This window comes from Larimichthys crocea, chromosome III, assembly GCF_000972845.2.
Source record: "Larimichthys crocea isolate SSNF chromosome III, L_crocea_2.0, whole genome shotgun sequence".
Lineage (NCBI taxonomy): Eukaryota > Metazoa > Chordata > Actinopteri > Sciaenidae > Larimichthys > Larimichthys crocea.
Genome location: NC_040013.1, coordinates 5,526,512 through 5,542,165, shown reverse-complemented (window position 1 = coordinate 5,542,165; position 15,654 = coordinate 5,526,512). Strand labels below are relative to the sequence as shown.

Below are 15,654 nucleotides of genomic sequence, written 5' to 3'. Positions count from 1 at the left end.
ATTCCTCCTCCTTTTGGTTATAGTAGCTGAGGGCGAAGTTTTGACTGGCAGCTAGAGGAACCGGACACCCAGACTCAGCAGTGGCCAGCCCTGCCACGTCTCTATGCCCCCCGGCTGGGTAATAGGGGCCCTGCAGTGCCTGGACCTTTCCACCAGGACTGGGCGATCACAGCCACCCCCCATTGCTTGCTACACCAGATAGCAGGTCTTCGCCTGGGGGACGAGGGAGTGGGAAGGAGCCTGCTGTGGATGTCAGTGACCGGAGAAAGGCGGAGGAAAAAAAAAAACAACAACGATGAAAACATGCAGGATCGAAAGGAAAAAAAGAGGGGGAAAATGCTAAATGAAGCTCCAGATGTAGTCTATGGGAATAATTTGTAGGTGACTGTGTGGTCAGACACATTATGTAGTGGTCGCCGATGGCTCACAGTGTATATCTGGACACACACACACACAAAGAGGGAAGCTCACAATGCTCCACTCTTTCTGTTTAATGCTGCTCAGTTTCTACCTGCGTGCTAATGTAAAAATATTCATACACACACAGTTGTCTCTCTCTTTATGTGTGATTATATATTATTCAAATTATGCAAACTCCCTAATTTTGTCTTGAGAACGTGTAACTTTTATTAGTTGCAAAAAGAAATCCCTCCTTTTCCTTCCTCATACTACCATGTATGAAATATTGTCTGTAATTATTAAGAATAGTAGTGATCAATACCAAATTTAGAGTCAGTTTAATTTATTTCTTCTTTGGTGGAGATTTGGTTTTGTTGCCAAATCTACTGGCAACAGTTTACCTTTAGCTGGCAAATCTATCTTGTCATAAAAATTAATTATCGTTTCTTTTAATATTTTTTTGTGCTTCAACAAGTCTTTTGTGAAATAGACTGAAATTACTGGTAACATAACTATTCACTTGTAATAAAACACTTGTCAAATCTGCTAAACCATTTCAAATATAGTTTAAGGCTACATTTGAACTGGGCAAACTTCACATCTAAGCACAAGCTGAAATTATCTGATGTATAATTAAAACAGACAATCGCAAACACATGAACAAAGTAAAACCATGGCAGTATTTTATTTTAATTTTTTAAATATTTGGGCTAAAATACCAATAAACAAAAATTAGTAAACTAAATTATTTTGACATGTCTCTGTAGTTGGATTTAATTAGTTATCATCTTTGAAGCTTTTTCTTAATATTAAGAAATCCCCCGAACACAAGAAGATATATTAAAAATGTTAACAAAACAGACAAGTCAAAATGATTTATTCAAGCACTCAGTGCGGCACGTTGAGAGTTGTATCTTGCATTATTTGTTTCAAAACACAACCCGCATCCTTACGGCTCTGAGCCGCGGCTCTGTGGGAGGGTAATATTCAGTACTTTGGCTTACATTAACCACACACCAGGCTAACTTTCCCCCTGCTCTGTCTCAGTGGAGTGAAACTGAAGTTTGGATTTCAGAGTTCCCCTTTATCTCTCTTACATCAATTTCCATGCTGGCACTAAGTGTTGCCAGATAGCAACTAGAAAGTCCTGTTAAGTTCGAGGGAAACCGAGAGGGAGGGAGACTGTGTCCTGTTTGTGACCGGACCTGAGCATCATTCAGTGGTGCTAGACTGCCCCCTGCTGTACTCCTGCAGAACACTGCTCCACAGCACAATTAATGCTGTTCATCTGATAAAAAAGCAGCCAGAATGACTAAACCCAATGTGTCAAAGCTAGTCATTTTGTAATAACATGGAAAATTAAAATAAAACATCCATCGTTTTATGGCCACGGCGCTGCAACTGCACACGGGTGGATTCGAGGATGCTCTATCCTCGACTTCTCAACAAAAGACTTCACGCATATTCTGTTGCGTCTCAATCTCTGGTGATTAAACTCTGACTTGGTATTCTCTGTTAGTCATGCCACTATATTTCAACTATCATTCATTTTGCAAATCAGGAGAGCAGTAAAATGTGAAAGTATATCTTTCAAAGCTGTCCCTTGCTGTGGGCAAAGACGAACTCCCGACTTTAAAACTTTTAAAAGTTAGACAGGTTCTTTGAAGAGGAGTCAAAGGAGCAATTTAAAGAGACCTGGAGTGGTGTGTACCACTGACTGCTATTGGTGTCTCTGCACTATGTGTGTGTGTGTGTGTATATATCAGACTGCCAGCTAGGCATGTGCAAACACACACACACGTACACACCCACACACACTCCAATAGTTGCTTCTGTACCTGTCTTTGCTTTTTTTCCCCTTTTTTTTATTTCAGCAGGGTGAATTTTTATCTAAATGCAAAGCAGGTGATAGGTGCTCCAGTTTCCTCTAGAAGTAGCTCCCTTGTCTGGGCTCTCTTCCTGATAAGAGTCCTACTTTGCCTGACATAAAAGAGCCCGGTATCATTTCCCCTGCCTCCCCAACAACCCCCAGCTCGCTGCCCTCGCCCTTCCCCGAGCTTCACAAAGCTGCCTCTATTTGCTCCCAATTCAGGGCCCAATTGCAGATAAAGTTACAGCAAATTTGTTTGGAGGAAGAGCTGCTGAGGCCTGCGGTCCCTGGGGCAATAACAGCCTTGTCTTGCAGGGGCCGTGGGGAGAGCTGGCAGCAGCAGGAGAACAGAACCCAACACCGCTCAGCCCCACAATGGCCTCAACTCTCCGGGAGGGAAGGCAAAGGGAGGGAGAGATAAAGAGGAACAAGGATGGATAGATGGATAGGAGGGAGAGACACTCAGCTTGCAGGTGTGGATAGAGGAAGCAGGCGCTTAACCCCGAGACAGGGAGACAGAGACACCAAGACCCACCCACACACACACACACACACACACATGCAGACACACAGACACCACCCATCATGCAGGACAGGAGGTAACTCCAGTCCCGTCCATTGTGCCAACGCCTCAGGCAAAGCTGCCACGGTGGCTGATTCACTGTCGGGATGGGTGGGTGACAGCAGTGTGGGTGTGTGAGAGAGAGAAAGACTGCATGTGAGACTATGCGATATCTCTCTCTTTTTCCTCTCACACGCACACAAAACACACACAACATACACACTAATCACAGCTGGCACTAATGGACGATGTGTACATGCGGCTGGCATCGCAGAATTTGGGCAGAAGGAGAGTAAGGGACCATGAAGAAAATTTTGAGCGGTTTTATGGAGGGAAATGTTGTGAAGTGACACAGTATGACAACTGCATTTTAATGTACAAAATCCCACAAATATATCAACACACACACACACACACACTTCAATTCCGCCCTCAGGCTTACTTAGCAGTTTAGCACACATTTGTAAGTTTAGATGCTGAATTGCCCACAACTCCACCTCTGTAGCTGCAGCCGTGTTGGAAAAGTTAAGTGTAACATCTGTCTAAAAAAAGACAGCCAGACAGAAACACACGTGCACATGTGAACAGACACACATGCACATAATCACACGCAGCCGTACACCTTCATGAACGCACCACCTTGGCCAGATGGCCCCCCATAAAAACCCACTTAAAGAGATGAGCGAAGTGATTAAGAGGCCTCTCAAAGTGAGGGAGAAATGAGAGAGGGATGAAGAAATGGAAGGGAGGGGAGGGGAGGGAGTACCTGCGTGTAAAGCAGAGGCCCTAAATACTCTGATGCTTTTAGCTAAGTGCATACTCCTACGATAACAGACTCCCAAAAGAGCGAGAGAGGGGGGTGGGATAGGAAAAGCACAATGACACCTAAATTTCAGACTTTCTATAAACTATAAAACGCGACGTCCTTGGCCTAGATACATCCTTTATCGTCATCTGAACACTTTGAATTTAAGTGAGTACAATGAGAATATGAATAGTTGGCACCGTACCTCAGAAACGGATGTAGTGTACGCTGTGTTTTCAAAAAAATAGTGAAGAGCTATACAAGGAAAGTGTGTATGTGTATGTGTGTGTGCTGCTGACATGGAGGCGGTGCTATCCAAGGCTGCATACTCCCCTCTCTATTCACCATGTAGATTGGCAATTCTGAAGTGACCTTGTTTTCTGTGAATTCCTTGACATTTTTTTTTTTTTTTTTTGTCTGACATTTCCATTTATTTCTAAAAGAATAAGACACGAGGGCTCACGTGACCAGTTCAGCATTACATGGGAGAAAATGCAAGTGTACACACACACACACTCACACACACAGAGGGAAAATGTTAACTGATCAATACTATGTCTCTTCTGACCCATGTCTTGTGATGACACTGTGACCTGTTGTACAAACACACACACACACACACACACACACACACACACACACACACACGCACACACGCACACGCACACACACAGCCTCTGCAGAGATGAAACTGGTGTCAGACAGCCAAATGCTGCTAATGTCTAATGTCTGCTGTGGAGACACTTAGTGCCCCCATGGTAAAGGGCTGGGGTGGGGCGGGTCCACCTGTCCTGTACCTACTTAAGTCAGGACACTAAACCAGACAGGATTAAATGCCTGCTCTGTCATCTTTAGGGTAGGAAACTCCATGCAGCCACTCACCGCCCTGCAGGAGAATGTCTTTTACTGATAGCTCTGCTGTCCAATTACACTTCACCTTTTAATACCAGACACAGATGACAGGAAAGAGAGAGAGAGAGAGAGGGGATGAAGAGGAGAGAAAGAAGCTGCCATTTCCACTGTCTGCAGAACAGCTTGTCATACTTCAATAGTATTTAGACGTCTGTGGGTCTCATTTAAAATAGTGTTTATGCTGCAGCAGCATCTCTACACTCTCAGGTGTCAAAACAGACACCTGCCATGTATATACCACGTGTGTCTGTACATTTAACACAAAGCCCAGAATCAAGATATGTGAGAGTGTGTACCAAGCCTGTAGTGGAGGGGGGGATACAGTGCGTTAATGTACTTCACTGTGCTTAAGACATCAACAGTCTCTCATGTTAGAGTGTGCAATTACCAGTGAAGGATCCATACTTTGTTAGCAGGAATGGTCCTACAGCCTTCTGTGAGCATGTAGCTCTTCTACTGTGTGTGTGCCGATGTTAACTGGTATGGAAAGTCAGTGGAGTTAGAATGGTATTGATCCATCTTCGAGTGGTTTCATTCAAAATGTGTAAGGTGTTTTTTCTATGAAACGAACAAAATACGACAAAAAAAAAAACATAGTATATAGATAGAAAAAAGTTTTTAATCAGAAGTCTGAGGACGAGGCTTGTGCTCAAAATACTAATAAGAATTTCTCTATGGGACGTATTTATCTCTTTCAAAGTCGGCCCAACTACATTTAAATATATTTCTGAGATGTTCCTCCTCCTAAATTAAATCCTTGAAAGAAATTAATAATAATACAGCATAATCATCTTTGTGGCAATAGAGTAATTCTACCATAAAGGATATAAATGGGGTCCTCATACACTGCAGCTTATGGCTCTGTATAGGTAAGTGTGCTTCTACATACCACAAGAGCGCAGATGCTCCTCTGTGGAGACTCCCATTCGAAGCAGCTGTTGATGTAGCAGCCTGTGTTGATCAGGAACATGATGCAGCGCCTGACTCTGTTGAAGTTGCGCAACAGCAGCTAAAAAGGAGGCAAAGGACACAGTGTGGCGTTATATACATGGTATGCCTTTGTGTGACGGGTATGATTGGGAAAAAACACATTTCCCCATTAGCTGTACATGTATCCACAAACATAAGCACAGCTCAATTCAACAGATCTAGATTTGTGAGGACATACTCTTCCATTAAGGTCTAAATTCATCCCAATTATATAATTAGAACTTCAGTTAAAATGATATACTGTCAGTAAGTCTGTCAATCCTCTTAATGTCTCATTCTGCTGTCACTTTGGAAAGTTATCTGGAGCGTTAAGTTTTACAACTTGAGATTTGCAGTTCTGACCTCGCTCTTTCTTCAGTATGACAACATTACAGCACTGAGGACACCATGAGAACGCCGGAGTGCGTCTCCCTTCTTTCTATAGTGATAGTATCGGGATGTGATGCAGCGTATAGGACAAGCGGCTGCTTTAAAGCGTGACAAGCTGACTCACAATGTTTCTTTAAGTCTACCTCTTCCCAGTGATAAAGTTAAGTACAATAATAACAATTTCCAGCACAGTCCCTGGATTCTCCTCCCTGAGGGTTCTTCATGTGTTAGGCCAGATATAAGAGAACTGGCTAACTCCTGCAGCCCCCCCCCTCCTCCTCCTCCTCCTCTCGGGTTGCTAACCATTCAGGGAATAGCATAACAGTAGCGGAGAACGCCAACCACCCAATCAGGTCACCACCAGGAGAAAGTGCTCCCAAAGGACAAACTGTCTCTGCAGATCGCTGTTCAAAAAATTCTAGGCCATTATTTTACTCTTTGGGAAATCGCACGTGTGTGTGTGTGTGTGTGTTTGAATGTGTGTGTACCATAATACAGTGTGTGTTTGTAGCACTACAGTGAAGCCTATTGTCTGAATGTATTTCGGGGTGTGTTTCCGGGAGGATTTGCATGTGGTTAGGGGTGACTTGGCTGCTTTGATGCGAGATGAGAGGAGGTTTCCTCCTTCTCTATGTATAATTATGTGCAGCTTTTTGTTGCCAAACTGAGGATGACTGTATGGTGTCCTGCTGGGGACACACAGACCCCGAGGACAGCGAGACTGTGAATCATCCATTTCCACGTTCCTCGGCGCATGCACTTGATGTACATGCTGTACTCTTCTGAGCTCATTATTTCCATAACTGCCTTGATAAGAATATTTAATTTTTCTTGAATTATTTCAAAAGAGAGCCTTGAGTTATTCCACAAAACATTTCGAAAAGTGGCCAAGTCATTTATTCAGTCAAATGTCATAATTACAATTAAATGGTTTTGTTTGGCAGACGGCTTATGTGTTTTTTCTCTCTCTCTCTCTCTCTCTCTTTTTCTTTTCTGTGCATGTGTGTCTGCACACTAAGCAGCAAGCAACAGCAGGGGAGCTGCTACCACACAAAAGAGCCCTCACAGGGCAATCCCTCCAAAGCAGCCAGTGACGACATCATTGCGAGACGCTGACATGGGTCATCTCTGTGAGTCAGAGGTGAAATGGAGATGAAAAAAGGATTCTGCGCTTGGGATGAAAAGCGTAGAGTGGGTTGAGACAGAGAGCAACAGAGAAGGCAGAAATAGTGAGGAAAGAAGGGAATAGATGGAAGGCTGACAAAAGGGTGGTATGGGAGCTGGTGTGTGTGTGTGTGTGTGTCTGTGTGTGTCGTGCCATGCAGGGCCAGGCTGTGCTCGGCTGTGCATGGCGCAGCATTGACTGCTGAGCCCAAACGGTCACTCATATGACATGTCTGATGTGGGCCAGCCCCTACTATTCAGCCTTTTGTGGTGCCGCCACACTGAGCGGAGTGACAATGAAGTGCAAAGCAGCAGTGGCAAAGAGGGCCAACTATAAGGATGGCCAATCTACTTATGCACCCCAGAGCTGACAGCTTGACATTTCTATTCACCACTCAGAGTGGATGTGAGAGGGGGGTGTGGGGGGAGGAAGCGAGAGAGGAGGGAAGTTAAAAAAAAAAAAAGAAAAAGAAACAAAATGCTGTTTTTCCTTCAATCATCCTGTTGTATCTTGCCCACACAGTTGTTGTGATTTACTAGATGCCACTCTCCAGGCTTGTTGGTTTTTGCTTAAGACAGTTAAGCAGTGGTGGACACAGATATAAATGAGGCGGGAGTGGGAGAAGATAAGTGCTGATGTACCTGTTTGGACACTCTGGGCTCCTCCTCGATATACTTCTGCTCAATGGGAATCAGCGTCCTGAGACCAGCCTTCACCTGGAGGACGGAGTGAGCACACAAAGCGTCATAAACGGCAACCGGTGAGAGTGAAACGACACTAACCTAACAGAACACAGACACATGAGATGACAGGTGGATTAGCAAACAACTATATTTGGATTATTTGATGGTTTTTCTAGCACGTTGTGTACTGATGTAGCGTTGCATGCACATGCGTAGAGTACGCCCCATGTCAGAGGCTAGAGAGAGCGGCAGAGAAAGCCTTAAGATGGCCGCTATAGGACACACACAGCGATGGTGAATGGGCGAACAAAGGCTGTTGAGAGGGAGTCTTCGATAATTAAAGCCAAAATGAGGACGAGGGACAAGGGACGAGGGATGAGATGGAAGCGGGAGGCGAGGGGGGGCAAACACAGAATAACAGCAGTGCGAAGGGGGGGGGTTGGATGCTGGAGAGAACAAGAGAGGGATGGAGAGAGGGAAAAATGGGGGGTGGGGGGCAAAATAAAAAATAAAAAAAAAAATCAGGGAGGAGAATCAAAAAAAAGCAAAAGAAAGACTTACAGCATTAAAAATCACGTCTATTTCGAGAAAGATGACCCCTTTTGTTGGCCCTGTCAGCTCCTTGCTTTTCAAGACGTAGGCTTTGCGTTCTCCATTTTGGATCTGTGGGAGAGGGACATGACAGGCGTCTGTCTGGCAATACCCGGCTGAATCGGCTCCCCGGGCCACCTTTGAACCCCAGCTGCTGGTGCTGACAGGGAACCCAAAACAACTGTGGCAACTCTGACAAGTACCTGTTCATTACCCACTGCAGCTCGGCTCTGTCAAACAGAAATTAACTATCCTGGGGAATCACACTGTACAGCAGAGCACAGATATATTAGACACACAGTTCTTTCACGGGCTATCTATATTTTTTCAAATATAAGAGAGTCTCTTCTGTCTATTTTTTTCTCTAAATCGCATCGTTCCATCTCTCGATCAGTGTCATTTTCGTATCATCTCTCATCCCTTCACTTTCTTTCCACTCACCTATCAATCTCTTCTTTTTGCTCAGTCTCTCTCTTTTCCTGTCATCTCTTTCTCTTTGTGAAATAATAACAGTCTCATCTGTGTAGTTGCAAAAATAACCTCTGCTTTTTATATCTTCCGCTGTGTGTTTTCATTTCTTACCGTTACTCTATGTTCTCTCCACTATCCCCAAAGGAAAAGAAAAAGAAAGGCACGCACAGAAATCTGCCTTTGACTCACATTTAGTAAAGGGATCGCCACTTTCCCCAGGAAGTCTGCACTTCTGTCTCGGTCCTCGTCGTAAACAGTGACCTCGAGTACCGAGTGGATGTCCTTCACGTTACTGGACCACACACAAAGACAACACCAATGACATGAAATATGGGCTACAAACTGAGACAGTGTGAAATCTACCACATCTTACACAAGCTTCTTTAAATATTAAAGACACGCAGAAAACAATTTGATCTCTAACGCTATACGAGGAATAACAAATGCCTTATATTTAAATACCCCGTATCACATTTACATAAATGTTTAAAAATCACCATTAACATGCTTTATGTGATCCTGCACTACATTACTGCATGAGTTAAGTAGAACTAAAGTGTGAAGTTCAGACGTGTCATATTTTGAAAACTAGGCTAGCAAGAAGATGGCATACATGTTATGTATAGAAAGGAGGCTATGAGAAAGATTTGCACTCAAAGAAAGACTAAATTAATCTGTCCCATTACTGGGAATTCACAAGTTTGTACTCCTGAACGTATCATATATACGTAGGCAATTATGTAGAGTTAGAATGAGTATTTAACTTTAGCCTCAGTACAAGAATCCATTTTAAAAATCTTTTTTGAAGAGGGAAATATGTAATCATCCTTATTTTCATCTGGTTGAAGCCTTTTTGTGAGAATACAACATATTTTGAAAAGCTATTTAAAAAAGCAGCTGTATTAACAATGACTGAATATTAGAGTTTTAAAATTAATTTGTGAAATAAGCATTCCACATTATAAACCGTCAATACGGATTTTTTCACTGCTCGGATTGGACCACAATTTTAAGAATTGCCATTCATTTTAAAAAGAAACTGTATTTATTTGATTGTGATAGTTGCTCTGACTTTACCTGTATTTCTATGTTTTATTAAAAAAAAAATCTATTTTTATTTTCAATACTGCAGTGATTACAAACTGTATGTGTCTGTCTGACATAGGTATTGAAAAAGCCACTCACAAAGTGAAGACCTTGTTCCACTCTGGGTTGAGGTTTTTGTAGACAGTGTGCGTCTGCAGCCGATCGTTACTCAGCTCCACCACACAAAAAGGGTCACTCTTACCTGCAGAACACACACACACACACACACAAAAACATACAGTAATGACCTTCATAGTCAAAGAGGAGACATAAATACAATAGATACTAAACTTTTGTTAACTTGAGGTTTCAAGGAAAGCTTAAGTAATCCAGCAGCTTTTGTCTATCTTCAATCCCTCATATTATTAAGACAGATAATATATAGCATCCTCCCTTTCTACCACATGACAGCTCCAATACCCTGGACTTATCAGAGCTGTAATAATGTGATTCTTTCATTTTTAGCCCTGATGCGGTGTATATCGTAAAACAGTATATCAGCAGAACAGCTGCAAGCCGTTTCTATCAACACCCTGGGAACATGGACAACTAGAAGATAAGCTCCAGGACAACTGTGCCCTGGGCAAGTCACGAGGAGGGGGGCGGGAGGGTGAAAAAGAGAGAGAAGATTTAGAGAATGGATGGTGCTGAGAACGCAGAGGGCGATGTGGCTCTGAAGGCCCAGAGAAGTTCAAAGCAGAAGATAAAGACAGCCATGCAGGGGTGTGAGAAACATAACAGGTCCACGATTAGCGTTCCGAGTAGGTGGTGAGACGGCAGAGGCGAAAACGAGTGAAAGCAAGAATAACGAGAATTAAATGATGAAAGAGTGACAGAGAAAACTTTTTCCTCATCATCCTTTCTGCTTTGTTCTATCGACAGCAATGTTAACGAATAAAAACAGTGAAGGGCTTTTTAAAAGTGAAATTTATCTCTCGTGTTTATTACATGGGAAAAAACTGCTGGGGTGTTATACACTGGCAGCAATGCAAGTATCATCAATATAACACAAGTGACATTTTACAGTAATAACCAAACAATACATATCCAAATGCAGATAGAGTTAGAGATAGATTTATCTTTGGAGAATAAATCATTTGAATAACTCAAGGATCAAATATGAAATTATTTTGAGTGGCCTGTCGTTGCCAAAAGATAAAACTTTAATACACCGTGTGAGAACTTTAAAGACCTTCAGATGTTATAAAACGGAGATATGATATATGGTTCACGATAAATCATATTCATTAATGCTAATTCATTCCAACAAAACTTTCAATTCAGAATTTACTACAGTTATGTAAGAGGTGGAGAGAGACCGGGAGGAGAAATAAACATAATCACAGAGTTATTTCCTCCTCCTGAGAATAGCATACTGTATTCTAATAATCAAAACCAGTAATGTCCTATATATTCTCTATTTGTTTACTAACGTCTCACATTTCAATTTCTTTGTACACGGAAAGGAGTGAGACCGGCTCCCCATGCATGCCAGCCCACCTCCCTTCGATTCGCCTGAAAATGAACTAAAAACAACAAATCTCTTAATTCTGGCTTTGATCATTATTTTTTATTAAAACTGTTGGGAGCCGTTGCGCTGTTTGTTCGAGCTTATCACTTGAAAAGGATGGGTCAGGGAGTTAAAAAAATAAAGAAATGAAAATGTCCCACACGAATTCCCGTGGAAAATATCGAGAATACTGAAATATTAGTAAAGCAGCAATGTTGCATAATAAGACTCAAAGTTGGGATTCAGTTCAAAGCCCCCTGCTGCATTTGTGTATGTGCTTGCCTGCACCCATCTGCGTCCAGCCTGTGAGAAGTGTGTGTGTGTGTAAGTGTCATTGATTGGTGTGATTTTCTTCAAATGTTGTGACAAGGGCAGGACATTTAGTGGGTGTGCAAAGTAAATGTCACCGTGATCAATGCTGAGCCGTAGGTGTTGCCTTTCATATCTGTTTGTGGCGCTTTATTGATTTAGAGTGTTTGAAGTGGATATTGGCAGCTATGACTCCTACGATACGAAAACAAGATACATTAAAACAGACAAAAGACGATGGACTCGAGAGCCAACTTCTCAATGCAATGTTAGCAATATGGCATATAAACTATGTATTTTATTAGACCCATCATGAATACACACAAAAATGTACTTTAGTATTGTAAAAACAAATCATGAATACACACAAAAATGTACTTTAGTATTGTAAAAACAATATTTTTTGGTGACATCATTCAATATTTTTACAGTAGTAAATATTTTAAATCCTCCCTAATCATCCAGAGCTTCCATAGCATAAACGATTATAATGTTGTTCCCACAAATCAAGTCTGATTAAATTTAAATGCAATCACCCAAATTAAGAGACGGAAATTATTTCCGCAGAACCCCCCCCGTCCCTCCCCCATTTTCTCTCCAATATTCTGTTTTTAATGACATGGCAGACTGTGTTGCCGCTGAGAGCCAGTTGTCATTGGTGATGAACTTTCACCTTATTGGCCGCCAGCACCAGAGGCGGCTGTCTTAACCAATTACACGCTCAGGTTTGAGTGCCACTCAGAGATCATCCAGGTAATGTCCGAGCAAAGCTCCTCCCCCCCTCTGGGTGCTGTCTCCGTGGTGCTGGGCGACGGTTTGCAGCGAGGAGCGGGCTCAAACTCATTTCAGGGTGCCCTAAGATAAGTGTGGAGGATGGATACAGTACGGAGCACACTGTAATTGCCTTACAGGAAGCTTAGAGTTAGTGAGGAGTTTGAAGAACGCGTGCACTCAGGTTCTGGTAGAAAAACTATTAATTATGATCCAATTATGATGAAATATAAATAAATCACATTTTTTGTTGCAGTTATTTCCCATTTCCTAATAATTTTTAATAGGATATACAAGTTTAACTTGAGTATTCCTCGATGTGTCAAGTGATGCAGTGGAAAATCTACACTTTACTGACAGGCTTTGTTGTGATTTGAGTGAAAAAAGAAAGACATGCTGTGGCACTGCTGCTGGAAGTGCGTGTGTCCGTGTGTGTGTGTCCGTGTGTGTGTGTGTGTGTGTGTGTGTGTGTGTGTGTGTGCTACTATTGAAATGTTCTAACAGTATAGCATCCACTCAGAGGGACAAGAGCTGGCAGACAAAAGGGATTGTTGGTTTTAGAGACTATTTTCAGTTATCCTACTCGGGCTGGAGAGGAGCTACTCCACAAAAACACTTCAATTAGAGAGAGAGATGGCCAGAGAGGAGAGAGAGAGAGGAGGAGGAGGAGGAGGAGGAGGAGGAGGAGGAGGAGGGGAAAAGACAGAAGAGGAGACGGGCAGCGTGAATGGGGAGAGAGATGGTGAACTCTTTCTCTCTCACACTGACCTCCTCTCTCTGTCTGTTTGTCTGTCCGCCTGTTTCTCTCTCACCTTGTTCCTGACCCTCTCTTGGTCTGGGCTGTTAAAATAGGGTGTTCATGTGGTGAGGGCTCTTATGTGGCTCTTACAAAGCTATTGTTTCTGCCAGTGACACACACACGGATACACACACACACACACACACACACACACACACACACACACAGCATCAAACTCTAAACAGGAATAAGCCATCTAGAAACAACCCTTTGCCTGTCTGTTATCTGGACCTACTGTATCCATCTCTGTAGGGTTACACGGGCTGAAAGAAAATGGCTTTCTGATGAACAGGAAACATACTTCCTTTGTGCTTGTGAGAATATATAAATTCTTGGTTCTGTGGTTACAAACTGGAACTGAGATCTCTTTCGTTATAACCAAAAAAATGATGTGTCACGTTTGAAACCCATGTTATTTTTAGGAATATATCTTCACCTGTGTTCTGTTTTTTTAGTACATGGTATGTTTTCCATGTCAAACATGTTTGGTGTTTTCAATCTGAATTTGAAAAAAAAAAAAACTTACTTTCTATATAAAATATTAGACATGCTGCACTTTCACTGTGACGTAGGCCTGTAGTAATAATTTCAAATCACCATGGGCTATAAAGACACAACGTTCTCTATGATCACACCAAACCAGCAGAGACAAAGTAAAAGGCAAACAAACAGCCAATAGACATTATATTTCCACAGTTTTACTCTTCTGGGTTTTTTTTTTTTTTTTTTTAAAGGATCCATGAAACTCAGACTGAATGATGAGCTCTACAACGAGGTCACGGAGCAAATTTCTGCTCCGAGTGAAATACAAGAGCCAGAGAGCCATTAGCCCTGCACTCCGGCTGCTCCGGTCGCTCCACGCAATAACCCAAATCAACCAGCTCCACTCTGTATTGGCTAATGGGACTGTGGCTGTTTCAAATAGAGAAAAACTCGAGTCTCTCTCTCTCTAACACACACGCACACACACACAGATGGAGACACACACATTTCCTTCTCTCTCTCTACTAGATAATACAGAGTGAAAAAGTAGGCCTGTCCACTGTAGACCTAATTAAAAGTAAGAATTAATGGAGAATGGAGGATTCAGAGAGAGCAAGCAGAGAAAGAGCGGGAGCGGGGAGGAGGAGGGAGAGAGATTTGTTGGTTCAAATATGTACTTTTTCTCTATTATTCAAATGAGCAGCCTGCATCTTTTTCTAAAAATGCAGAGACAAATTTAGCGTCCTGCACAAAGTAGACTTTAACTCTCTCTGAGGATTCTCGCGGAGGATCATCCCTTAAACCAAAATTACACCCTGACTTTATCTATGGTTAGATTTATGGCAGATTGCTGGTGGAGGAAAATGTGCCAGAGAAATTGTTCAATGTCTCGATGCAAAACTCAAGCGAAAGTTATTTAAAGCAAAAAATACTCTTGTAACGGATAGTATCACCTATCGGATGCCCTGCAGTGCTCACTGTGATATTAAAGTATAAACAGAAATTGCAAAACAACAGCAAGGCCTATTTGTCAGATTATGAATGTTGAATGCAAGTGTGAAAAGATAAGAGACTAACTTTTAACAATGTATGTGAACTACAGAGGTTATAGACCCAGTGTTTGGACTTAAGGTCACTGTCTTACCTGTGACATCTGCTGCCATCAGTCCCTCAGCCCTGATGACCTTCACCTGCACCACGCCGACATCTTTCAGATTGTGGAAGGACCTCCACATGCTCTGAAACATCACAGGAACAGGGGTGAAAAGTCAAAGAGGGCGGCAAATTAGCATTGGAGAGAAAGTCAGGTCAATAGCCTGACATTTCATTAAGAGCGAAAAGGGTAGAATATGTCCTTTAACAGTCCTTATTTGAAAATGTAGCGCTGGCATTTATAGTCGAGTCTAACAGAGGACAAATGGCCAATTTTAATTTCACTGAATAGCAGCGCTTGCCTTTTTGAAATGTTTCCTAACTTTGTACTTTTTTAGAGAAAATGGAAGTTCAGTGATTTTGGCGAAGACGATGAGCCGTGCAGAAATATACAGAAGAATGCATGAAAAACGTCTCATAAACTATACACTGTCTGCTGCTGCAATTAGAGTAAGGGCTTTTGTGCTTTTCCATTAACTTTTACCCTCAAAATGAATAAGCGAGTCACTTAAGTCAGTTACAGAGGAAAGAGTTCCCTTCTGTGTTTTACTGAGAACTAGTGTTTCTCATAGTGGTTTGTATAATGACCATGAGGAGGGGAGTGTCTGAAACAGTCGAGACAGAAAACGTGTGTATGGGATTTAGACATCCTCTCTCCAAGTTTGAATGCAGTTTTAACAGATGTTGATGTGTATGGCTGTGTTATTGTCAGTTTTGTTTTTTTGTT

General features: G+C 42.3%; 2 protein-coding genes across 2 annotated transcripts in view; one reads left to right on the top strand and one right to left on the bottom strand.

Annotated features, from left to right (window-relative positions):
- Positions 1 to 15,654, bottom strand: part of mctp1a (multiple C2 domains, transmembrane 1a) — a 131,139-nt gene that overhangs the window by 37,886 nt on the left and 77,599 nt on the right. Inside the window, exons 10-15 of the mRNA XM_019275946.2 lie at positions 14,920 to 15,013; positions 10,003 to 10,105; positions 9,007 to 9,109; positions 8,317 to 8,418; positions 7,714 to 7,788; positions 5,438 to 5,557 (exon numbers count right to left, since the gene is read on the bottom strand). Coding sequence (XP_019131491.2) covers positions 5,438 to 5,557; positions 7,714 to 7,788; positions 8,317 to 8,418; positions 9,007 to 9,109; positions 10,003 to 10,105; positions 14,920 to 15,013 — 597 coding nt within the window. The remainder of the gene's footprint in view (positions 1 to 5,437; positions 5,558 to 7,713; positions 7,789 to 8,316; positions 8,419 to 9,006; positions 9,110 to 10,002; positions 10,106 to 14,919; positions 15,014 to 15,654) is intronic.
- fam81b (family with sequence similarity 81 member B) overlaps positions 7,722 to 15,654 on the top strand; it is a 100,601-nt gene continuing 92,668 nt past the window's right edge. Inside the window, exon 1 of the mRNA XM_019275951.2 lies at positions 7,722 to 7,832. The gene's annotated coding sequence lies outside the window, so the exon portion shown is untranslated. The remainder of the gene's footprint in view (positions 7,833 to 15,654) is intronic.